At 39.3% G+C, this 27,252-nt stretch overlaps 1 protein-coding gene across 5 annotated transcripts in view; it reads right to left on the bottom strand.

Annotated features, from left to right (window-relative positions):
* The window catches only part of WDR7 (WD repeat domain 7), a 276,960-nt gene that overhangs the window by 78,449 nt on the left and 171,259 nt on the right, over positions 1–27,252 (bottom strand). For all 5 annotated transcript variants that reach the window (XM_010961322.3, XM_010961325.3, XM_010961324.3 and 2 more), the window contains 4 exons: positions 14,463–14,649; positions 4,005–4,122; positions 1,549–1,698; positions 878–960 (listed from right to left, as the gene is read on the bottom strand). In XM_010961322.3, coding sequence (XP_010959624.1) covers positions 878–960; positions 1,549–1,698; positions 4,005–4,122; positions 14,463–14,649 — 538 coding nt within the window. The remainder of the gene's footprint in view (positions 1–877; positions 961–1,548; positions 1,699–4,004; positions 4,123–14,462; positions 14,650–27,252) is intronic.

Genomic DNA, 27,252 nt, shown 5'->3' with positions numbered 1-27,252 from the left:
CTAAAATAAAGCTTTCCACTGCAACATACTCACAGAACTGAGCAAACATCAGTAAGGATAGCATTGAGCTCATCTTAAAAAGAAAAATGTTATGTAACTATGACTAACTGGTTGTTCTGTATTCTAGAAAAACAACTCTTTTCAGCAGATTTTAACACTATTTCTATGGAACACACGAGGCAATTTTCTTTTTTTTTTTTTTAACAAAATGTACCTATAAATATTTTGAGAAGCCAAAACGACTTTAAAAGAAAAGTAAACATAATGTTACTACGTTTAGACACTTTAAAAATCTTCACTTCATAACAATTACATGCTATACACATATAAATTTTTGGAGTTATACGTCACGCATGTAACATCGTTTATAAACGTTTCAACTGCTCGACTTCCTTTAACTGCTCTTGGTCTGTTTTCTCATGGAACAATACCTACCCTTAGTAGGACGATACACAAATGCTGGCCTTTGTATTAAAAATAAAATTAACCAGCAAAATTGGAGCATAAAGGAGTCTATGGGCTGAAAAGTATATTTTCCCTTCTAAGTCAGCAGCTCCCTAACTCTCCTTTTTGTAAAGTAAAATTTAATTTGATAATAGATATAAGAATCCAGACATAGTCAATAGATGCTATCTCTTAGTCATTTTTAAAGCTTTGAGAAAACCTCTTCATGACCCTATTTCAAACAATGGTTCTATTACAGTTGTGGTTTTGACTATAAGCTGCTTAAATTGTTTTAGAAAATAAGCAGATGTTAATTCACAATTGGATTTCTAATTGGGCAAGACTACTAACTCATCCTGCTCAAAAAAAACTTTTCAAAAATTATTTATTACTAAAAGTTATTTATTTTGCATGTTATCGAAGGCTTCTTTACCTGCAGATGGCTGGGAAACATTCCTGAAGACCTTTCTTTTTAACTAAAGATCCTTCAAGGCAGTACATAATGATGTCCATAACCTTTACAAAGAAGATACAAATCCAAAATTAACTTCAAATACTCAGTTTTCCCAAATTTAAATTATGAACTTTGGCCTCATTGGCATGAGAATTCTAGATACTTTGATTTTAACATTTACTTTAAAACTACAGTATATTTACTAAAACTGCAGTACATTTACTTTATTACTATCGGCCATCCTTCCTCTCATCGGTGGAAAACATTTTTAAAAGACAGCACACAGTAAAATAAAGAAACCAGACTGGTTTACTTGAAAAGCAATTCACATTTATGTCCAGTGTAGGTTTTATTCAAGCATGCTGTATGTTTTGTTTTATTTATAATGAAAGATACCAAAGAGAATATAACCTTTAAAAATTACTCCAACACAGGCTAATTGCATGTGGATGGTAAGTGGGCAGAGCAATCATTTTGATTTTTGAAGAAATTTAAATAAGGCCTCCAGAAATGATACAGAAATTCGTTTACTTTAGTTACCTCTCTCTTTTTTTTTTAGAGGTGCTGGAAATAAAGATCCTGATTTACTTACTCCACTAGAATATTTTATTTAGGTTGTTGATGCAGCATTTAAAACAGAATATTCTTACCTCCACAAGAAGATCCACAACATCTGTAGGCATCTTTTCAATGAGAATTTCAATGACTCTCAGGATCTCCCCTTTAGCTCGTGCAAGGGTTGTGGTGTGCATATTCTGCTGCGATTGTGTGTTTGCCGCCAGAGCAGTATGTCTGTGTACCTATGAAAACACTGCATGCTATAGATGTGCTCCGCACTTAGTAGAGTTTTACATTCCTAGCCACTGGTTTAGTTTTCACTTATTAACACAACAGGAAAAGAAAAAAAAAGAACCAACAAAAATAAACATCTTGGGGTCAGTCAGGAAACACTTAAATGCAAAAGAAAGTATTTAGTACAATAAAAACTCAGTATGTATTCCCTAATAGAATTCTAGTTCCTGGATATGATATGAGACTTCAATACAATATTATCATGACATTTTGAAAAAGACAAACTGAAGGTCTGTGAATTTGGTATATGTGACACTGAGGTGGGTAGCAATTAAGGGGTACCAGCAATTACAAGGCATGATCCTTGCTTTCAAGTAATAATGGTAAATGATGCTTACATGGCATGTCAGCTGCATTCCAGGCACCATTCTAGGTGCATTATAATCAAGGCGGGAAATTTAAAAAAACATGCTTCCAGAAATAATGAGCACTCTAAATACAGCTGACCCTTGAACAATGCTGGGGGTCAGGGGTGCCGACCCTCCCCAAAGCTGGAAATCTGCATACAACTGCTAGCCGGCCTCCATATATGCGGGTCCTCCGTGTCCAAGGGTTCAACCAACCACGGAATGTGTAGTACTGTAGTGTTTCCTACTGAAGACGATCTGCGTGTAAGTGGACCTGCGCAGCGCAAATCCATGTTGTTCAAGGGCCAACTGTAATGTAAGTTCAGTGTGATTCTTCTTCCTCATACAAACTGTTAAGTCTTAACAGTTCGGAGGAGAAACAGCATTAGCAGGCCCTGGACTAGCCATGCAGGAGTGGACACGGGGAGGGGCAGCATAATTGTGAGAAATACTTTAGCATGTAATCTAAACCTCTATGGGAAGTGGAAAACCTGCTTTTAAAAGGTAATAAATGTGGACTGTTCCCTTAAAATATTAGTCAAAACACTAAGAATGTGGCAATCAATTGGCAGTTAGAACATTAACATTAAAATATTTAAAAATTACCTCTCTAGCCAAATGCTGGAGTAGAACAAATCCAAAGTATGGCTATTCTAAGTTGATTTAAAAATACACATATGTAAATGGTGAACGTTAAGTTCAGAAACACAAGTTAATTGTTAATAAATACTCGTTTACTCTCTTTAAAGAGGCAGTTTAATGCCCGGTGTTGATAGGACATGTGTATGAAGTCAGACTGGCATAAGGCTTATTTAGGAAACTCAATATTACTACCTCTGCATAGTCCACTGATGGGAAAAACTGGTAAAAAAAAAAATTCCATGTCTCTTAAATCTGTACACTTATATGTACATACACTTCATATAAATATGTAATATCCATAAAATATAAACACGTAACATACACATGTATATTTTAAGTGCAGCGCCCTCTCACTATAACTCCATGCACTGTTAGAAAATCATGGCCCCTTAGTCTACAAATCTATTTTAGATGAGAACTCAGAGTCCCACTGTCTCATAGAAACCTATACAATCTGCTATTTCCTGCCTTCCTTCTAGCTACATTCACATCACAAATATTAGCTGCTTGCCTTTTAAAGATAGCTCTGGGGCAAAGACAGGCCCAACAGGCTGCAGTTATCAAGACAGACTCAGAGGCATTTATTTAGTATTTTAAAGATTCATCATATCTACAGCAGAAACAACTCAGAGTCCTTACACCACTGACACCAGTCTGCACGTGATTCATGCTGAAATGGAACAAACCTTTACAGAAAACTTAGGAGCTTACGGTTCTTTCCTTTTCTCCCACTCCTAAGACCTACAGGAAAGACCCTACCACTGGCTCATTGTTCTTTACTAGTTTTTCAGTTAGATGTGGGCGATTAGTTAGAACGCTAAGAATGTGGGAATCAATTGGCTTTCAAGTCTTTATCTGTGACATGTAATAGGAAAAACAATTAGCAAGTTTATGACTTACATTTTTGTTTACAGTTGAGAGCCAGTGTTAAATAAGTTTAGTTTTGATTACACATAGATACCTACACTTGTAAAATGTGGATGCCTTTAATATATTTTAATTTGAACAAGCCTGTCATATTTCCGATGGAGAAATTACCGTCAAATATTTACAAGTGAATTAACTTTGAGAACAGAAATGAATACACAAGTAAGGAATGCCCCTCCGTGGAATTCAGGGTGTGCACACACAGGTACCTATGTATTCATCCCAGGACTAAATTATTAACTTGCATTGTGCCAGAACAAACTGGAAGGATCATCTATGGATGCGGTGCCTCGGCTCACAATATCGAATAGGTCCTCTAAATGAGAAGCCGCGCTCACCTCTTTGGCTATGGTGGTGATGAAGGCGGGTGGTCTGGCAGTGGCGATGAGGGAGAGGGCGTGCCGGGCAGAGCGGGCGGAGTCAGCTGCTGGGCTCAGGGGCAGCCCCATTGTGATGCTAAACAGGGATCAGGAAAAAAAAGGCAGAAAGAAAAGAAGCATTAGAAATATAGACTGAAAAGATTAGACACAGCTTAGAATGTCAGTTCAAGGTCAATGGGAGCACTCAAACAGAATATAATGGACTTGCAACAATGAGCAGTGATTAGGAGTCAGGGTGTTCCAGCATCAAATACAAAATCGAATAATTAACCGTGAAGATTGAAAACAGTATGTGCATCTGCCCCAAGTGTTAAAAACGCCTTGTTAACAAATTATCAAGAACTAGTACTGAATACATATCACAAAGCTCCAAATAAGGCAAGGAAGAATACTGTGCAGGATATTTTCCTTTTTTTTTTCCCTTAAAGAAGTTAAAGGTAATAATTTGCTTATAAAGCCAAGATAAAAGGCTTATGTATTTAAGGCCTATATCTGAGCAGAAGTCAAATTCACTCCTGTCCGTGAAATTATCAAAAGAACTGAAATGGCAAATGTATTTTTCGTTTGTATAACATTTTTAGCTTGAAACATCCTCAGGTGTGCTGGTTTACCCCACACTTGGTACTTCAGAAGCAACCCACGAAGCAGCATGTGCTGCCAACAGTTACTCAGTATTGACGCAAAAGTTCTCTCTATAAAGAACAGGTACCTGGCATCTCCCAGACTATATATAAGAATATGTACATGATAATTTCCAGTTATAAGATAAATAAGTGATGGGGATGTAATGTACAACCTGATAAATATACTTAACACAGCAGTGTGTTCTATGTGAAAGTTGTTAAGAGACTAAATCCTGAGAGTCCTCATCACAAAGAATATTTTTTCTCTTTCTTTCATTTTGTATCTATGAGATCACAGATATTCACTAAACTTACTGTGGTAGTAATTTCATGACGTACATACGTCTAATCATTACGCTGTACACCTTAATACTTACACTGTGCTGTATGTCAATTATACCTCAATAAAACTGGAAAGAAAAAGAGAAAAAAAAGAGTATGTACATGATGAACTAAATCTTTCTAGACTGAGAATGTTCCGATAAGATAGCGATGCTATGTATTCCTCTGCCACTCCTAAAACATAAAAATGATAATATTCTTCTGTTTGTAAGCTTCCTTTACATTTTGTATAGACTACTGGGGAAAGCATTGAGACTCTTCATTAAAATGTGGCATGTGATCTGCACACCAACTGTATGCAGGGAGTATTTTGTTACTCAGTAAAACATCCACTACAGCTTCTCCCTCTAGTTAAATAATTTTGATACTTAAATATCCATATGGAATTATATTAGGATCTGTCCTGCTCCAATTAAATAAGTCTGTGTGCCTCATGGGTAAACTGGATTCTGTTTGCTAAAAATTCTCAAGTTTACTAGTATCTCTGTAATTGACCTAAGAATCGTTATTTTAACTTTCAGTTGAAAATAAAGAGGCATTACATCATTCTCATTATTGTTAAAAGAAGGTAAATTGATTATAGAAAATTCTGCTGATAATTTCTTTGTGACTGTTAAAACTGCTTCAGTCTTTGATGGATACGGTAACTGTCTCTATTCTTTCTTCCCAGCTGAGGGTAGATATAAAGCAGGAACCTGGAGGAGAGGTTTCCTTTGATGTTTACCACTAAAAAGCAAGATGTGAGCTGAGAGAACAAACACACATATTGAACAATAAACAGACGGAACGCAGTGGTGGGCACATCACCCCCTGGGGAAGACCCTGATGCCCTAGGGACCCAGTAGGGGCTGGACAGAGGTGTTCAGCAGGAAAGCAGGGTGGGGTAGCTAGCCAGTTTCTTTTCTGGCTTAAACTTTATTATTGAAAATTCAGCCAAAGAAATAATTACGACGTGAGCAGTGCTGGGCTAGATTGCTTAAATAATTATTGTAAAGTTTAGATCATATTTTAAGGTTAAGTTTTAAAAAAAACCAGAAGCTAAACTTTTTAGATATTCTATGATGTTTCCTTTCTTTCATCAGCATGGATGAATAGGTGTTGACTGATAATGTTGAAAGCTGAAACCAACAAAAATGGTTATGCTAATTGAACAATTCTGAACAAACCTTAATCAAATTTCCTAAGATCAATAAAATCACAAAATTTTGATGCTGGAGAAGATCCCCTAGGCAACATCTCTGCCAAGCACTCAGCCAGGGAACAGGAGTGTCTGTTTCCAGGGCAGCTCATTGCACACGTGGCACGAGGCATGAGAGAGAGGAACTTCTGAGAACTGTGCTTGGACTGTCAGCGGAGGTTTGAAGGGGGGGCTTCCCCGTGCTACTTTATGTCCTCTTGCATCTGCCCAGAGCATCCCTACGAGGTGGTGACATCAGTATTTTATGAAGGAGAAATCAGATCCAGAGAAGTTCAGTGAGGAGGCAAGGTAGCAGCACAATGTCTCTTAGGACAGCCAACTTCTGGAGAAAATAAAAGGGGTGGGAGGAAGCCACCCAAAGACACATCAGAGAATGGAACACCACAATTTGTAGAGGCATCGACGCGCACATGTGAGCGATTCCTGTCATCAGGATCCGGTAGGACGTCAACATGTGGACACATCTACTGCTCTGAGGTCAGGGCTCTGCGGTGACCTTTAGAGCATCCACAGTGCAAAAGCAGGCGGTCGCTGGGTGTGATAACAGAAAGGAGTTGCCAAGGCAACAGGGGAAGAAGAGAAACCTCGCCTCTCCCCTCTACTGTCTCTTCAATGCACCACTGCCAGAGTAATCTTCCCAAAGCCCAAGTTTATTTCATGGTTAACCTGCTTAAAAACCTCAGTGGGTCCTACGGCTTAGAAAAAGCTTAAACTCTTTGACTTGAGAGTCTAGGCCCTCCATGATCTAGTTTCGCTAATTTATTATAACGCGGTCATTTCCACACCCATGCTTCTGAGGCCAGGCTAATTTCAAAGCTAGTCCCTAAGATTCAATTCCTTTCTTAATTGTATTTTGCTGATGCTTCTTCACTACCTCTTCTCCCACTGGGTCACTCTCCTCCCTCCTCTCTGTTCAGCTCTTGTGGAAGCCTGCATGCTATTTCACAATTGCCACTGCACTCAGTCACCACCTACTGAAGCAAAAACAGCCAACAACAAAACCCGTTTACTCCAGGCCCTTAGCACTGAGTCTCATTCTGCCAGGCACTATGAATTCGTTTTGCATTATGAACTCTGTACAGATTGGAACCATAACCCTCTGTATCCCCCCAAAGTGCCCAGCACCGCCCTTGGACACGATGGTAGCTCAATAGTTACACACAAAATGAAGTTACCTGGCAAATTCAGCAGGAAGGAAAAAAAATCACTTAAGCCAGTTATTTGACTGAATTGACTAGGCAACGAAGCCAAAGTAATTGATCCGGTAGTCCCAGCAGACAAAGTTGAATTCTGCATGCAGTTATCTTGAAAGTCAAAAGTGTACTGGGCGTGCGATGTACTTTTTAATGAGGGATTCTAACTGAATGAGGAAGGATCATACTATCAGAGGTCTGAAATTAAAGGGGTGGCTGCCTTATTCTGGAATCTGTATGTAAACACAGAACTCACTCTTTCCACCTGATCCTGCTTATCTGGCTGTTACGCAGATCATTTGTTATATAGGTTTATAGGTGGGTCTTGGTTTCAGTCTTTATTCTGAAAAATATGATATGACACACTATTTTGCTCAGCATTTCAGTAAGCACATCCCATACGAGGTACCAGAGATGACAGATATTTTAAATAAAAGCCATGAATAGAAGAATAGTCCACTCAGGCCAAGCTCATTCCTTACCTGAATGCTCATTAATCCTGCTCTAGCCATTACTCCATCACAGTAAAAGCTTTTTAAAAGTTACACGTAAGACAACCTCAGTTAAATGTCATCATCTACAACTGTCAGACTTCCCCATCTGTCAAATTGAGGAATACTGTAAGGGAACATTCAGAGGGGAAAACACTTAAACTTTCATAGAATAACCTGCAGATCATGGTCAACAGTGCTACGGACTGAGCGCCTATGTCTCCCTGAAATTCCTATGTTGAGGCCCTACGCCTCAGTGTGATGGTATCTGGAGATGGGGCCTTTGGGAGATAAGAGTTACAAGAAGCCAGGAGGGTGAGGCTCTTGTGATGGGATTGGTGCTCTTCTAAGAGACACCAGAGAGCTCACTCTCTCTCTTTCAATTTTGCCCACAAAGAACTCACGTGAGGACAGAGCAAGATGGCAGCCACCTACAAGCCAAGAGGAGAGAGCTCAGACTGAAACCTGCCCTGCTAGCACCTTGATCTTAGACTTTGACCTCCAGAGCTGTGAAAATAAGTGTCTGCTGTTTAAGACACCCAGTCTATGTGCTTAGTTATGGCAGCCCAAGTGAACTAAGACAAACAGTAACAGGGCATTAACAACACTCCCCACTGAAAACACAGACTAAAATTATTTTGAAAAATATATACTTAATTATATAACATACATAACATCTGGGAATTCCATCCTACCCACTTCCTGATAAAACAGGTGTGTTAACAATTGTCTTCAATGTAATAAGGAATCTCCATTTCCTCTTTGTCATGTGGGACCTTAATTTGGTAAGTCACAGGTGGCATTAATTTCCTAACTCAAAGGTGGCAATTCCTCCAAGCGCATATCTTTTAGACCTATCTCCTATATACTGTGCACATTTACAATGAGTAAAATCTGTGCTAACATGATGCAGTTAAATGGTTTCCTCAGACTATAATTTTCTACTAAAAATAAATGTCATGAATAGGAAAAATAATCTAAATATTAAAGCCTAAAGCACTTTAGCATTTGTACTGTGTGTTCTTTTCTCTATTTCCTGGCTCTCAAATCCAAAAATAGGATTGAGATTTGAGTTAAAATGTCAATTCTTTTCCTCCATCTCTATTTTATATAATGTTTGAAAAGAATCTTTCTAACATATGGGGCTTATCTATGTTATAAAAGCATGTGTGATTTCCAGTGACTATGTTTCTCTCTTAAAGTTTGGCAACTGTGAGTATTCCAGAAAATGCAGCGGGTTTCTTGTGTTCATCCACATCTGTCAGTCAGGGGGTGCTGAGGTGAGAGACCCGCCCTGCCCTGCTCTTTAAAGGTCTGCAACACGAACTGGGAAAACGGAGTCAGAGTCACAGACTACAACGCATACAAGAGTACAAGGATTTCTCTGTACTTCTATTTTTTTAAAAAGTAGGATTTTGGGGGGAGGGTATAGTGCAAATGGTAGAGCACATGCTTAGCATGCAGGAGGTCCTGGGTTCAATCCCAGGTACCTCCTCTAAAAATAAATAAACAAACCTAACCCCCCTGCCAAAAAAATTTTTTTTTAAGTAGGACTTTCTGCTGTCTCTAACATTTTATCCATATGTACATAACCCATGCAGATCTAAAAAATCATGAGTTTATAAAAAAGATAATACTGAATGTGTCTCTATTTTTTTCCAATTAGCTGGGGATGGCTCAACCTATGATTTCAATGAAGTGCAGCCTCCATTTTCTACTAAACAGTCCAACATAAATGAGCAGCTCAATATCATTAATTTAAAAAATTCCTCTATTGGGGGTCTACCCGTGGATGACTCGTCATAGACCGGGTGGCATAATCATGAGGTATGGGAGCAGCCAAATGGGAGTCGGGAGACCCAGGCGATAGTCTCAGCTCTTACAGGACTAGTGTAACTTCAGACAAGTTGTTTAATCTCTCAAGCTTACTTTTACTAAATAGCATATTGAGGGCATTGGATCGGACGCTGCTGAAGATTTTTGTCTCTAAAATTCTACGACTTTATTAAATGTTTACTGCAGGCAAATCACATGACAGGTGTTTAAATACATAAGGATGAGCACGTAGTACCTGGCCCAAGCAGTCGGTGGGCTTACTGACATGTAAACGGGCTTTACTTTCCAGAAGGCACAAAAGTCTGGATAGAAATGATTTTATTAAGTAGATGTTTAAAATCTGAAAGTACACTCAAAATTCTGCGTTGACCACTTTTAAGTCCTTTGAGTAGGTTGTCTTAAAGTTAGCACTCTGCTGGACTTGAATTCTGTGGGTGTAACATTTCAAATGCAGGACGGCACAGTGGGGAGAGAGTGGCTTTTGGTGTCAGTGAGACCTCACCTTTTTCACTGACCACAGTTTTCCTGTGGACAAGAGAAAGTACCTTTTTCAGATCCATTTCATAATCTTTCATAATCATTTTTAGAATCTTTTAATAAAGAAAAAGGTAAAATCAATCCTGTCTTTGACCCCAAGTCTATTCCCTGAAGATAACTAGGACAGCAATTATGTTCAAGTTTTTGGAGAGCATCCCATGGTTTAAGTTCTACAAGGAATTAATGAATGAAATGAGCTAAAAATAATGTTTACTTTCATCTCCCTACATGTGGAGCATGCCGGACTTTCTCTTGTATTGTTTTAAGAGTCCTTTTTCTTCCCCGCCTCTCCTCACAATCATTCAAATGAAAGATTCAAATGAAACTCTTCCTTGTGCCCTCCTGTCCAAGTACTCGGCTGTGATGCACCTGCCATGCTCTCAATGTCCGTATCTTTACTGTCCTTTCTTACAAGATCATATCTTTCCTGTAGGATCTTACTTTTCCCGTAAGACTGCAAGCACCTTGATCTTTGTTTCATGCAACTTTGTAACTACATACAGTACCTAACATTGTCCCTGCCACATATGAGTGATTCGATAAATGCTTGCTTAGTTAATAAACACAGTGCAAAAGTTGGCAAAATATTTGAAAACACTGGAAAAAAGCTGGTTTTATTTTGAAGATGTAAAATTCTAAGTCACATTTCTGAAAACAAAATCATTATTCATTTGGGAAAATATTAACCTTGAGCCACATATAGGTTTTCAGGAGACCTCTCAGGAGTCACCTCTGACAAAGGATGTGGACACACGGGAGAGAGGGAGAGAAAGAAGCTCTGCTATCAGAACCAGGCAGCAGTTTGAGCTGCCCTGTCCTGAGCCCATCCTTCATAAACTCACAAGAACAGGAATAAAGACGGAAATGTTGCTTATGTTTTTCTTTTTTTCTTTCTCAGTAAACGTGAACTGAAATTTTCAAAAAGTACAAGCTTAACATAAAAGCTTCTTCATAAAGCAAGCCTGAGATCACAGTCAGGAGCAAGGCAGCTGAGCACTGTCACCACGCACACACCAAAGCTGTGAGTCAGGCACAGAAGGGGCGGCGCAGGAGGCACCACGAGGGTTAGGTGCACAGTCACCCCTGCACGTGCCGCTGCGCCATCTGGCCCCACCTCAGTCCTTCTGCAGCCTGTACCAGTGTGCCACAGGCCACTTTCAATCTAAATCTTGTTCTAGATTAATAAGCAAACATTTTCTTGCTTATTATGCAATTTATCATGATGAAAATTACATTGGACTCCTCAAGGCTACAGGCTGATACATTCATTTATTCAGAGCTGTGCAAAGAGAGTTATACTAATCTTCGTGACAGAAAAGGATATAATAGCAAGATTTGAATTAGCCACTGAAAACTCAGAGTATTTGTGTCTGTGGACATACTCCATGCAGATAAAAGACAGCACGTCTTTATGTCTGCTGATATAAGCTTCGTGTAAACTTATTTAAGCACAAAATATTAAATGGCTAGCCTGAAATAAAAACCCATCGCTTCTCCAAGGCAACAAAACAAGATCACAAACTATTGAAATTGTGTTTAGATCAGATTTGAAAATAGGCTATAAAATTAGGTCACAGCAAAAGTCTGGACAGTCAAAAACGCTAAAGGCTTCTCAAGGTAACCAGCAGAGCTGTGCTAACAGAAGCCACACGGGCGATTATGGAGGCTATCCATGGCAGCTACAGCCAAGGGGAGGGCAAAAGCTTGAAAATACGTCTGGACTTTGCACAGAGGCCAGCTGCCTCTTACTGCTGCTGCCAAGTCATGGGCTCACATTTCCTCCTAATCCTTGAAGTCAATTGAGAACCTTCAGGCCTCCTGTATCCAGAAACTATCCCAGCTGCCACTATGTCCAAGTGTTCATTCTAGAAATGGGCATCCCTTCCCTGCAGAACACTGGGACAGTAACAATGGAAGCACCGTCCATACTAACACCATCCATTTACTCTCTTAATATGTGCTAGGTCCTCTTCCGAGCACTTTGCAAATATAAACTCATTGAACATATGCCTTATGAGGTAGGTGTTTAATTAGTCCCATGATGTACATGGAACTGGGGTGAGAGGTGAAGTAATTTGCCGAAGAACTTACAGGTAGGGAGACCAGAGGTGAAGTTGAGAATAGGAGGGGGGGTGCTGCTTAGTTTGGAACAAATACCTGTCCCTGACCACTCAATCTTGGGGCTTTGGGCTGGTGGTGCCCAGCTCTCCAGTCCAGCCTTCAGCTGCTTCTCTGGTCTCCACTTCCTGAGCATAGAGCAGCCAGCACACAGACGACGGCAAAGCACACTAAACATGAAGCAACTTGGGGTGTGAGAGAGGCAACAGGGAAGGAAAGGGCAGAGAACTCTAGTTTTTTAAAAGGTTAACAATGATAAGAATGAAATGCCAGTTACTGAAAAAAATCAAAGAGGTGATAACATTTACAGGCAGACCTTGAAGATACTGTAGGTATGGTTCCAGAGCAACACAATAAAGTGAATATTAAAACAAAGGGAGTCACATGAATCTTTTAGTTTCCCAGTAAACACACAAAAACCATGTTTACACTATCCTGTAGTCTATCAGGTGTGCAATAATAGCATTATGTATTTTTTTAAGTCCATATTTTAATTAAAAAATGCTTTATTGCTAAAAAATGTCAAGCCAATTTAAAAAATAACATCAGAGATCACTGATCGCAGACAACCATAAAAAATATAACAAAGTAAGAAAGTCTGAAATATTGCTACAATTACCAAGATGTGACACAGAGTCATGAAATGAGCAAATGCTGTTGGAAAAATGGTGCCAATAGACTTGCTTGATGCAGGGTTGCCACAGACCTTTAAATTGTGAAAAAAACAAAACAAAAACACAGTATCTGTGAAACGCAATAAAGCAAAGTGTAATAAAGCAAGGTTTGCCTGAACATTAGGAGAGGCACGTCAAGAATCCCTACCTTTAGGAATTCACACTCAACTAGGATGATGACACTAAAAAAGCAACAATAAACTGCTGGTAGGAACAGAAAATGATACAGCTGCTGTGGAAAACAGTTTGGTGGTTCCTCAGTAGGTTAGACACAGAATTACCACGTGACCCAGCAATTCCACGTTTAGGTATCTACCTAAGAGAAATGAAAGTAGGTGTTCAAACAAATACTTCTACAGGAATTTTCACAGCAGCTCTCTTCAAAACAACCCAAATGTCCATCAACAGATAAACAGAGACAAAATGTGCTACATCCACAGAAAGGAATAGAGTTCAACTATTAGAAGAAGTGAAGTATTGAAAAACGCTGCATCAGTACACTAAGTGAAAGAAGCCAGACACAAAAGGCCACGCACTGTATAACTCCACGTACATGAAACGTCCAGAATAGGAAATTCATAGAGACAGAAAGCAGACTGGTGGCTGCCAGGGGCTGCTGGGAGGGAGAGCGGGAAGTGACCATGTGATGGGTATGGAGTTTCCGTGGTGGTGATGGCTGCATAACGTTTTCAAAGTACAGAATGTCACTGAATCGTCTACTTTAAGAGGGAAACAGTGGTAAATTTCATGTTCTATGTGTATGATATCACCAAAACAAAACAAAACAAAACAGACTTCCTCCAGGAACCAGGAAGCTGAGTTCTCAAGTCAATACTAACCTCTATCACCACCCGGATCTCCTATTAGGAGCTGCCTCAGCTCATCTTCCTAGCCCACTACTCACATCACTGCTTCCCTGGACCACTGCAACCTCCTTACGGCTGATCCTCGACTGTGTGCAAATGAAAACTCAATAAAGTTGATTTAAAAATTAACATGAGTGCAAAGGAATAATTCTTCAAACTATGTGGTCATGTATTCTATCAGTAAAACATTTTTGAGCAAATACATATATATATATATATATATAATTTGTCTTAAATATGGTATGTCTATACCATTATTAGCTGATATATCTTGAGGCACAATACATATAAATTTAAAATTATGTCACATAAGTCACCCACTGGCTCAAAGCTAAATCCCAATTATGTTAAAATGACAAAAACATACATCCCTTTCATCATTTATTTCAAATATTTCATATTCTTGAGATATTGGTCCACATTTTTGTCCATTAAAAACACTCAATTTGTAAAGAGTAATCAATCACCTCTGCTAAAACCAAACCAACCCAAAAAACAAAACCAACAAAAACCAAATGAACTGAGCCTGAGCACGTACTTGGCAAGCTGCTTCTCGGCATCAGCACAGAGTTCGAGAAGCCCCATCAGGACAGCAGACACGTCCATGTAAGGCTCCCAAACTGTGAAGCCACGTCCGATCAGATCAATGGCTGTTCTTCGGACAGTACTGTGTGGAGGAAGTTTGGGGCTTGGTGGCTGCAGCAGAAGAAATGTCAGTGCCTTACCTACAATTACAAAATAAAAGGCAGAGCAATAAAATAATTTTACTTTTGTGAACTTTTCTTTAAAGTGTATTTTCAAAATATAAACCCTTTAGATTTACCTTTTTTTTTTAACTGAAAAGGGGTTTTTATAAAAGGTTTCAAGTTTAGTTTGTTCAACCATATACTTTAAAGAGAAGGTAGGCTACAATATTCTACACCATATTCTAAAGTGTTGTAATTACATAATAATTACATATAAATAAGTATATACAATTAAAAACATTCTGGTGATTCTAAGCTTCCAAACAATGTTTCTCCCTACTCAGCATTCTGCAAAATGGAGATGGTTTCAAATAGTATAACGTGCTATTTCTTCTTCTTCTTCAAATGCATCTAGCAAAGTTCATACGTCGAATACTTCTCATCAGTGACACTGCTTATCACGGCAACATTTATCAATAGGGATGAGGGATGGAGAAAGTAGAATGTGTAGTTTGAAAAAAGTCTCCCCCACAGTCCCAAGCATCTCTGTTCCTCCACAACCTGGTGCACCGGTGGCACACAATGACGTCAAGTATGTGGTAAATCCTTCACACAAGTTTGTAACACAACTTTTAAAAATATGGCTTCTAAATCTGGCGAAGTGATCTAGATTTTAATGAATACGTATTCCTTTACGTATTAGTACTAGCAGTTTGTATACATAAGCCTAAAGGCTATTAAGCTGCAAATGCTCATCTACTTCAAAAGGCATTTGACATTTGAAAAAAAAAACCACTAGGGATTGTGAAGAGTACACTGTAATTCAGAAGAGATTTTTTGTTTGTTGAAGGGAAGAAAGAGTTTATAAGTCGTATTACTGAACAGCATACGGGTTAAGGGGAACAGGCTTCTGACTCAAGACAGAGTTTTACTCAGTTTTATAACACCTTAGGGGGCAGGCTTAGGAAGACACTTAAAGAGCCTCAGCTTCCTTATCTGTAAAACGGGGGTAACTCTCGCTCAGGAAGGGCCTGAGTGCTAAACGAATTAACGCATGCAAAGTATATTGTCAAGTGCCCCCATCGGCACGTGTTCAATGAATGGCAGTCAGGGCTCGTTCTGAACAGCATGCTGAACTTGTCTGTTTTCAAAATTAAGAACACAGCATATAAACTTAAATTGAAAGCACTCAACAAATAAAAGCATTTACTTATTTTTATGTTCTAATCAATTTTTAAGTTAGAATGGATTGAAACGGAGGTGACAAGAAGAGAAGGATACTGTACAGCTGGGGTAAGAGTCGGTGAATGCGCTCTCAATTAGTGGTTCTAAATTTCTTCTCAGAGAACCCTTAAAGGTTCTAATAGAATGTTTTTAAAAGATTAAAGAAAAAAAAAAATCTGTTGAAAGCCATCAGTCCTTTCCTCAGGAAATGATTACACATACATATCCACCAAATTCTGCAGAAAAATTTCAAAGAGGTCTTGGACCTTGGGTCAACAAAGTCCTGTAGTCGACTAAAAAGGTACACATTTATGGAAAGCCTCCTTGAGAAGTTCATCATTCATCCGTGTATTTGAAAAATTTACTCTCATACATAGCCATGTAAATATACTATTTGAAGCTGCAAGCTTTGAGGATCATAAAAATATAAACCCCTTACAAAAAGTTGCCACTGTTCCCTATTTTCCACCAGATGCGTCCCTCGTCACACACTATTTTTAAGTATAAGCATCTCTGTGCACATCCCTCCTCCTCAGCAAGTTTGTTCGCTCTTTGAGGGTAGGAACTATGTTTCGTATGACTTAGCATCTCCCAAACCACCAAGCACAGTGCTCTGCACACAGTGTGGACCTGAAATGGAAAACAGAGCTGCCTTTCCTGTAGGTACATTTCTAATGCAGCTCCCGGTGCTGGTTTGTCAGAATGATATTTCAAAATGCTGAGAAATCTCCCGCTCTCCTGTTATTCTTGACTTCTGGGAAGTCGTAAGAGCTGCGGGGAAACCTCCACTGCTGCTCCCTGCGGACATCCTGAAACACCAACGGCAACGGCTCCCAATCTAAGACAGGGCTCCCTGGAGGTGGGTCCCTGGTAAGCAGTATTGCAGAAGGGACGTCAAGTGTCCTAAGCAGTGTTTTACAGCTTTTCAATCATTTTCCTTCACTGCACTCTACCATTTCTGTATTCATTACCGGCAGGGCATTCTGGCATCCTAGGGACTTTACTGGTTTCTCACGGACTTTGCCGTGGGAACTCCAGAGGCACCTTCCTCACCACTCTGACAATTTTATCCTGAGAGCAAAAATAAAACATAAGTGGCCAATGTATTGAGATTTTCCATCATTTTTCTGACAAAGTGGGAGATGTGGTCACTTGCCTTCCAATGCAATGACAGAAAAGGGGGAAATCAGGAAGGCTTCTCTGAAAGACCTGGGCCCTACAACAGCCCGCAGCATGCCTGCTGCTCCCTGCACGTGTGGTCCACCGGCACAGGAAGGATGCCCAGCTCCACAGGAAACACGGGTTCCCCAGAGCACCGCCACCCCTTCCTTTCTTCTCCTTCACTCGGGGATCTTAGAAGGAAAACTCTCCTGCGGCGTCTCTGGGTAACACACAGCACAGATCCCGACAGCTCTGGCAGGGCAGTGTTTACAGTCTGGGGAGTCCATGAGTGGGGCATCAAGAGAAGCCGAGAGAAAAACGGTCTATTTGACACACAAATTTTAAATCTACTAGTAAGCGGATGATTTCTTTTTTTCCCTGATGATCTGTTTTGGAATTATAGAAAAATGTGATCTATTTCTGTTTGAGATGAGATCACTGAGACCTGTGGGAGGCAAGTGGTTAGCTGCAGGGCTCTGTGGCCCAAGCCGTGGGTAATGTGACCGGTACACATCTCTGAACACAACTTACATCTTTACAACTACGTTTGATTCACGACACTCTACCCGTCTCCCCCAAACAGAAGATTAAATAATTTATACGTTTTATCTTATCTCACACGATGAGAAGATTGCCGTTACTGGTCCAGCAGCTAAATACAGCCCTACCAAGACCCCTGTAATGGTCTTGGCTTTATTTTAGTTGCATTGTGGACACAAAATGGTTAACTGCATATACAGCACTGCATTCACCTTCAGGCAGAAAAAGGTAGAAGGCTGAAGGGCAAAAGGACATGTGCCAGTTAAGTCAAGTCCCCTTTTAAAGTCTGGTTCTATCTCACTGGTCAAAATTATACAATAATTTCCCTAGTTTTAAGGAAGGATGGGAAATGCAGTTTGCTAGCTGGCCACAATGCCATCTTCAACAATAATGAGGTTTTGTTCACGTGTAAGAGGGAAGGGGTACGTGGTTGGTAGCTGGCAATTTCTGCTGCATCTTCCCTTAGAATGAAATTCTTCTTTTTAGTATATATCAATTCCTATCCATACATTTAACAACCAACAATATAGCATCTTTGGGCATTTATTCTATTCTCTAAAGCTAATTTCACTTATTTATTTTTACTTTATTACCTTTTCACACATCTGCTAAATGAGTAAGTCTCCTGGGCCATGTGAAATTTAAAAAAAAAAAAAACTTTTTCTTTTTGGCATGAGGCTTAGCACAGTGCTTTACATTCAGTAACTACTTAGTACATAATTGTTGCTTTGGCAAACACTGAAAATTACACTGTATCTGCCCAAAAGTCAATAAAATTATGCACAGATCAGAAATTTCCAAGAGTCAGCTACAAACCTACACTGGTCTATGGCAAAGTTTCCATGGCTCTATGGTGAAATGATAAAAATATAAAGAATATCATAAGTTTTTTTCATAAAGCTAAATTTATTCAATTGAAAGGAGGGCTTATTCTAAGATTATATTCTTACTATTTTTTGATGAACAAAAGGTTTTTAATAGAATGTTATAGATACGGTATTTTTTAGTATTTGCACTCAGCAAAATAAAACAATTAAAGCATTGCTAATACTTGCAAATTTTATTTTTGGAAATTTTACTGGCCTATGATGCCGGCAAGTTGGGAAACAGCTTTGGCAGCTAATAAATTTACTGTTCTGAGGAACTACGAAGGTACTTCTGCACTACACAATGCAAGACTCAACAACAAGTCCTATTACTGGTCACTGGCTTGTTACTGAGAATGCCAAGAGGCTCCTAACTCAACTCGTTACAGGATAGAAGTCAGCAATTATTCAAGTCAATCTGTGACCATATTCAAGGCCTGGTTATCAGATTCTTAGTCTTTTTCACCTGTAAGATGGGTCAGTAGACACTGTGACAGCCTTATAGTGGGAATTTAGCAGGCAGCACCCCTCCCCCAACTCGTGTGTCTAACCCAATGTGCATATGAACTAGCAAAATGCAGACAGGCTTAGAGCACTGGAAACAAATCAAATCAAAACAAAGCCCCTTAAAAAGCAGAAAGCACTAAAATCCAGCATTGGATAAATCACAATTAACTTAGACCCTCTGGCTGCTGAAAAACGAATTCTGTTGTCATGCAGTCAAGACTAATAACAATAGCTCATATTTTAGTGCTGTTTTAGCTCAAGCTTTTTTCTCAAGCTTTTTTTTTTTAAATGTTCCACCTTAATCTCACCAGTTTTTTAAAAGTGCTACAGTAGGGCAACGCTGCAAGAAAATATTTACACTTTGCTGTAACAGCAAAACGCTAAAAGTGTGAAAAGGATTGACACAGAGATGGCAAAACAGAGCCTATGTAAACTGTGGTTACCGGATTACACTATGCTAACTTGTTGCTTTGGCAAGATGACTCTCGTCCCATCACGAACTAACCAAGGAAAAAAGCCAATTAAAATTTTTTTTGTTCTATCTGGCTGCTTATGATGACCAGCTCTTTTAAAAGATCAGCATACAAGCCATAACACACACACACACACATACACACACACACACACACACACACACGCCCTAATGCTATTACTTAGGAGATAATGAATTTGTTTTCTGGATCATTTTTGTATCCTTATCACAAAATGTAGACTCACTTTATTAATGTACTCTACATTTAATGAATGCCTATTATATGAAAACACTTCATTAATTATAAAGAACTATAGTTACATATTTCTATAAGCATCAGGTATAATTTTCAGCACCATTTGATAATAAATAACACTTTCATGTTGCTACTCCACTATTTTTCCCCCTTTGCATTTCTAAGGCAGGGGTGGAGACTAAACCTGACAGTACCTTGAGTTCTCTGCAGCACAATGAACAGGACTTATTTTATTCACTTAAAACACACATACACACACACACAGTTAAACTGCCAGTTACATGCACTAACAGAACACTTTGAACACTAACTCAAATCCTTATTTTCATACAACCACAGATCCAACTAACGAGATGTGTTCATGACACGAATGTGAATCATACAGTATATACATATATTTTTACCCTGTTTCTATTTGTGCTGAAATGGCACTAAATAAAAAAAGATCATTTTAAAAGTTGTGAAATCAATGATATTTTTTCCAGCTTTCCATTTGTAATTTTTACTTCCTTTTTTTTTTGGTGGGGGGAGGCTAAATCTTCCCTCACATGCTTCTCCTGAAGCATGAAGCCCTGACAGGGATCCTGTGAGAGGCAACTTCTAGAACCATCTGTTACAAGTCCTCTGGCAACCAGAGCACCCTGAATGAAGAAGGCACTGGATCACTGAAGAGGCTGAAGGGGGAAATGTGGAAAGACAGCACAAATGCAGGGGAAAGGCGACCTCAATGCAGTGTCTGCGCGCTGGAGGCAAGGGAATTTGGGTTTCCTGGCAGCCGATGCTTACGGAAAACCAGTGGCTATCACGAGAAGTTTTAAGAATTAGAAATTAAAACAGAAGCCAGAGTTAAACCACGTTTATCAAGAGAGAATGAAATGTTCTTACTGGAATTATTATAAAACCAAAGCATGTCATAGAATTTTCCCGAGAGCCCTTAGAGGTCATTGACAATTATTACCATTGTCCTGCTGCTCGGCAATATATGAAACCATTTTCTTGGGCTTTGGAACCTCCTAGGCCAGTCAGCAGGCCTAGTTAGGACAAACTTGTTCCTCATACTTAAAAGAAAATCATGAATAAAGAAATGGCCACTAAACACCCTTGGCTCTGAAGAGTAGAGAAGGGAAAAAAAGGTCACATTAAAAAAATATACTAATTAATAGCCCAATTACAAGGAAATTCCTGTGGGAGAACATATTTTATGCACTTTAAACCAAACGAATTTATGATGATTTATGTCATTACAATGAGTGCAAAATGAATTAATAATGATTGGCCACTTATTTCAAAGTGTAACCGAGTGAATGAAGCCTTCTCCCACTTGCTAATGTCCATCAAAGAAGAAGGATGCAGAGTGCCATCGAGAATTCTACTCCTTTGCTTTATACAGGTACTTAATTTGGTCAAAAATAATTCCAGTGCAGTGTGCATTATTATGGTTAAGGAATAATTAATAAACACTTCTATAATGAGATGCTTTTGTATTAATGCAGTTATGAAAACTGTTTTTAAACTTTTTACATCCTGCATTGCACAAAAACTGTCATCATTCCATTTAATAACGAGCATAAAATAACTCAAATTAGGAAGTTAGTTTAACAAAGGTATTTTAAAACTCATTAATCTACTACCAGCTTGGTCAAAAATGTCCTAATTCAAAGAAATTAGCTGTTTCTTGCCCTATAATCAGAAGAGTATAAATCCAATGTTTCTTGACTGAAAGTATATTTTTTTCGGTTCTATTGAGTTTTAAATTAACTAAGTTGTATCATACAGTAAAATTTAATCTCATTTTGCTTTTGGTATTTCATGTGTTTTAGATGGCATACTAAAGTAAGTCTCACCTTCTCATAAACAAAAGGAGATTTCTCATTGCCCACTGTCCTTCTCTGCCTACGGAAGGTAAAAAGTGCTGATTGACAATCTTAGAGTCAGAAATAAAGAAGTAAAGTAATAGAAGTAGATGTTTATGATGTCAAAGAAGTAAACAACAAAGCCGTGGATCTCTGCGATCTGTAATTAAATGATCCAAATACTTCTATGTCCTGCTCCCAAATGGTGTATAGTTGTTGAATGGCATGAATGGTGGGGGGCTGGGAGGGTGTAGGGTGTGAAGCAAGAGAACACCAGGCTTAAGTTCTAGCTCAGCATCCAACAGCGGAGTGATGCTTTCATTCACTCAGTATCTCCTGGTGCCTGCTGCGGACCAAGCTCTGTTCCAGGCGCAGGTCAACCAAGTCTGTGCTCTCACAAAGCTCACATTCCAATTGGGATATAACAGCCAAATGAACAAACAGACGTGTCGAGTAGTAAGTGACAGAGAGGGAAGGGCTCTGCAAAAGGTGACTGCTGAGCAAAGACCTGAGAGCAGGGAAAGAGAGGCATGCGGGCACCTGTGGGAGAAGCAGTCTAGGCTGAGGACCTGCACAAAAGGCTGAGAGGCAGGAGCCAGCCTGGGACATCTCAGGGATGGCACAAGGTCCAGTGTGGCTGGATGGCAGTGAACGGGGGGAGGGTGGGGGCACACGAGGTCAGAGAGGCAGCTGTGGGCTGCACCACGCGGGGCCTTTTCAACACGGGGTGTGATTCTAAGTGTCACAAGAAACTCGTGGAAGTTGCGTGGAGTAGAGTGATGATCTGCTGTCAACTAGAAAGTGGCTGGGTGCTGTGCACAGAGTAGATCATGGGTTTGAGGTGGGGGGAGTGACATTGAGGGAGGCTATCTGGGAGGTTCTAATGATGGTTCTGGCAAGAGATAATGATGGCTTGGACTAAAGCAGTAATGATGGAGTAGTGAGAGCTGTGTGAATTGTGGATTACAAAAAAGTTTCTTTAAAGATCGAGCAGACAGAATTCACTTGAGGATTGGATGTGGACACAAGACAGAAAGAGAAGAAATAAAACTGATTCCAAGAATCTGGGCACGAACAACTTGGTGAAGAGTGGAGACATTTACTGAAATGAGTCAGAACAGGAGAGAGGAGGTTTTTGTTTGTTTTTGAAATGAGAGCAATCATCCAAATTTCAGGGTTGGCCATTTCAAGGTTGAGATACCCACTCAGTATCTGAAGGTAGGTTTCAGATAAGCCTTTGGATGTATGAGTCGAGACTGGTGTAGAAACCAGGGATAGAATTAAAAATTTGGAAATCACCCGTGTACAGACAGCACTGAAGCCACAGGACTGGGTGTGCTACCCAGGGAATGAGTGTAGGAAGAGGAGAACTTTCACAGGCTGGGAAGAGGAGCACGATGAAGACTGGATGCCAGCGGCTAAAGAGGAAAGAGAAACAGGAGAGGAGAGTGTCACAGATGCGAAGTGAAGAAAGTCTCAACATATCAGGAGATAGAGACAAGGCCTGAGAGTTGCTTGTTGGGTCTGACCACGTGTAAGTCACTGGTTACCTTACCGAAAAGGTTTCAGGAGAATCAAAGGCAGAAAAACCTGATTGAAGCAGATTCCGGAAGGAATCGTAGCTAAGAAAGCAGGGAAGGTAAACAGAGTCAGAGTATTTAATATAGATTGTAAAGTTACCCAGATTAAAGTGTCTTAATTTCCTGGGACAGTGATTTCTCATGACTAACGGTAAGAATTTGGTGTCCGTGTAACGCTCTATAGGTACAGAATGACGCAGGAAACTGGAGTTTCTCTGGCTTATGCAACACGGATTTCTCCCCATGCTCTTTGCATAGCTTGCATCTGCCTTCTTGAGGCCTGGTCACCTCCAGGAGCCAGCCAATCAGAGGGAGCCTCCGGCCTTCAAGGCAGAGATGGGCCTTTCCAAAGAGGAAACTCCCCAGCGCTGCAGCTCCGCTCACGTCTGACCTGGAGTGTATCTTAACCCTCTCTGGTCAGCTGTGCACCACGAAGCATCCTGTGATAGGGACTTGTCAAGTGTATTACAGGCTTCTGAAGGTGCTGGCATGCCTCTCCAAAGTAACTGACTTCCTGCTCGATCAAAGTCTCATGCTCAGTTATCTTACCCATTTGCACTACTACAGGGCTTGTAGAAGTTAATCATTTTTTAAAAAATACATAAAATGAAAACAATGACATTCTCTGAGAAATACTATTAATGCTAACCAAAAGTATAGCCAAAAAACTGAAATGTTTCATGATAACTTCATGATTTCCTCCTCTTTTGAAATAATTCACACAGGCTAATTAAGTAAGTTAGCCATCATTACAACATAAATCTCAAAGTAATTTTATTGGTTAGTCGAGTGGAGATTAAAATCATATGAAAAATGACTTGATCTCTTTTCTAATAATCACAGTGAAACATTCAAGAGATCAAGGGGCTGCTGAACGTTAACCCTTTACAGATACACAAAGAGTAGAATGAGATGCCCTTATAGACACCAAATATTAAGTAAGCTGTGACATGGAGACTAGAGTAACCACAGAAGACGTAAAGTCAGAATTGTTCTACGCAAGCAAATGGATAAATACCAACATTCTCAATACAGGCACTCTAAATGTTTCCCTTCTACACATTTATTTTATTGAAGTTGAGTAAGGGAGAAAAAAAAAAAGATGAGCAAACAAAAGTCACTCTGCTGCCCGTTTCTCAGTCTGGACATCTTTGTTTAAGCTTTGACTTGGCTTAAATGAACGAATTAATATTGACAAAAACATCAACTAAGCTAATGAGTTGTTAGTTAAGGCAATAAACATGTCACATTAGAGTCAGCGCAGCAAAGAGGTAATTAGCCCTGGAAAAGCCCTGCTGATTGGAGCTGTTGAGATCCTCTGCTCTTAACCTTTGAGTCCATTATCTAACCCAGGAGTAGCGGCTGTGTTAATGGGAACTTGCCAGTAAATAGCAGCCTTGCCGGAGCAGCTAAGCCGGCATTCAGAATCCTGGGATGAAAGGGTGCTGGTGGGTTTACAAGAGAGCCGTCAACAAAGCTCCATGAAAACCCGAAACGGAGCTCTTCTGGGAATAGATGTTAATGTCAAACAAAGAGAGAGGACAACAAATACATTTCCAAAGAAACTTGGGGTGACACATATTTTTCAATGAAAGGATACACAGAAATATACCAAGTAACATACAATGTAATAAAGGAGAAGTCATTCCAGTCACAAAATCTCTCTGCTACAAATAAGGATGCTATGAATGATCCTTTCAAGCTAAAGCGTAATATACTGCAAAACAATGAATTCCTGAACTATCTGAGCCATGAAGCAACCAGAATCACACCTAAAGATCATAGATAATAATTTATATTCATTTAAACAGAAAAGAAACATACTGGTGCTATTATACTCCTGAAAAACATGTTGACATGAGTAATTACACATTATCCTTCAAAGCAGCTTCCTCTATACATTTTTTTTTAAACTTATTAATTTTACTGATTTGGCTTTAGGACAATCAAAACTAGCATTTTCAAAGACTACTTGAAAAAAAAAACAAGATGCTTACAGAAAAATCAGAAATAGCAGGAGGTACAGCATATATGAATAAAACTCCCATTTTCTAGATTAGCGGATCATTCCTGAAATAAAGCACAAGACCATACTGGCGAGTACAATCTGAATTTGCATAATCTTCATATTGGCTTCAAAAAATTGATCAAACATAGCCTAAGTTTTGACATTGCTTCTAGTATTACAAATGGGTATAGATACATTAATTGATACACCTATCTTATGTGTATGGATTATCTGATACTACATTATCAGGAAATATTTTTTTCCTTTGGAAACTTGTCAGGGGGGAGGTTGAGCTCTAAAGGAAACACATCATACATTCAAGATAATACTACAGTGCCATTCGTTTTGTGTGTGTTAATGATTTTATGCTATTTCCGCTTACAACAGAAGAAAATGTTCCTGATTCTAATTTTGTTATTATAGAAGTTTGATGAAAGAGATGAGTAGGTACGCAGTTCCTTGCTGCTCCCACCACGAGTATGTGCGGGGTGCATCTGGGTGTTAGAGGAGAGAGATGGGACGTTTACTATACAGTAAATCAATACATGCTATCCTTTTGCAGGCTGAGTAATTTCGAAAGGACTGGAGGCAATTAGCTGCCTCATTCCGTATTGGCTACTGTATGGTTTTGATTTTTTTTTTTTAATTTTCCCTCAAATGTAGCTTCTTTTTAATAAATTTGCAAAACAGCTGTATGTGGCTTAATCTTCATTAGTTAATTCTTTTTTATAGTCAAATATAGATTGAAAGGCACTATCAATCAGACTTTATTTTCAGTAAAAGATGAAAGAAGTAACGCTGTAAATCAAAGTAAGAAATACATTTTTCTGTTATTCTACTGAGGCTGGCAGCTAGGTACAACCTGAAAAAATATTCCACAGTATTTATTTCTGATATTATACACAGTACATCTAAGAATGTCCAAATACTTCTAAATTGTCTAGGAGCAATCAAGAAAAATAAACAAGGTCAAAATATTTTTAAGACCTCACATCCATATAAGGATCTAATTTGATATAATTATATAACAATTTTACATCCATACCATATATCCTGGAATAATAGTGCTCAATCTGTGTATCCCAACTTACTTGAAGAATATGACATATTACCAAACCATGTCTTCCTACGGCAGGAAGTGGGTATCAAAATTGAGGGGGAGCAGACTTTACCATGAATGTAATTTGAAAAAGTCTCCCAGGCGATTCAGGTCTGTTCCCCCTCTCCACACCTTGCCCCTGCTTCCTTCTGGAAGCAATGGGGGATGGAGCAGATCTGGATTCTAATCCCAACTCTGCATCTGATAACAGTTTGGGGTTAGGTAGCTTAGCTGGGTATGAGTTTCCTCATCTAATGAGATAAAATGAGATGGGGAGAGACCTATTTCTTAAGTTGACAGTGGTATGAAATTATACATCATGCACCAGGCCTGACCCAGGGGAGCCTCTGAATATACTCCTCTTCCTCCATCTCCTTGCGTGTAATTACACAGAAAGTGCTCCTTAATTATCTTCTCCAATCACAGGTATTTACCTGTATATTATACCAAGACTTCAAAAAGAGATTTTTAATAGAGGAAAACTACTAGGACTCCAGTCCTTTGAAAAATGTATTTTTAAAAAAGTAAAGAAAAAATATATTTTAAAAAGCATTCTATCAAGTGGTAAGACAAACCAGTAACATAAATGAAGGAAGGAAAGGAAAAGGAGGAGGAAGCGGAAGCTCGACTCTCTGACTTCCTGCGAGCTGGCAGGTGTCGTGCCGGTGCTTTACGTGTGGTATTCAATTCTGAAAACAACCCAGTGAGGAATATGATTAGTTCCAATTTGCAAGATGAGAAAAACTGCTTGTCACAAAACTTAAAGAACGTATTCTAGGTCATCTTCATACTAATGCCAGAATAAGGCTTATCCGACTTGAAATCCTCTGTTCTGTCCACTATGTGTAATACTTATTTAAAAGTAATGGGCTGTGTCATAATCCAGATGTAAGATGACATCTGCAAAGGGATCTTATGTTAAATATCGCAAATGAAATACATCATGTTGTTTTCCTCCTGGTAATCCCAGGAACCGTAAATTGGGCTCGTGACAATTGAGTGAAGGGCGGAATCATTTTAACAGGTATGAAAAGTGGAGCCTGGCTGGGGAGCGCCTTGAGATTGCCAGAGTTGTT

Source organism: Camelus bactrianus, chromosome 30 (genome assembly GCF_048773025.1).
Source record: "Camelus bactrianus isolate YW-2024 breed Bactrian camel chromosome 30, ASM4877302v1, whole genome shotgun sequence".
Classification (NCBI taxonomy): Eukaryota; Metazoa; Chordata; class Mammalia; order Artiodactyla; family Camelidae; genus Camelus; species Camelus bactrianus.
Note: the sequence above shows the minus strand (reverse complement) of the source record. Positions and strands in the feature narration are given on the sequence as shown.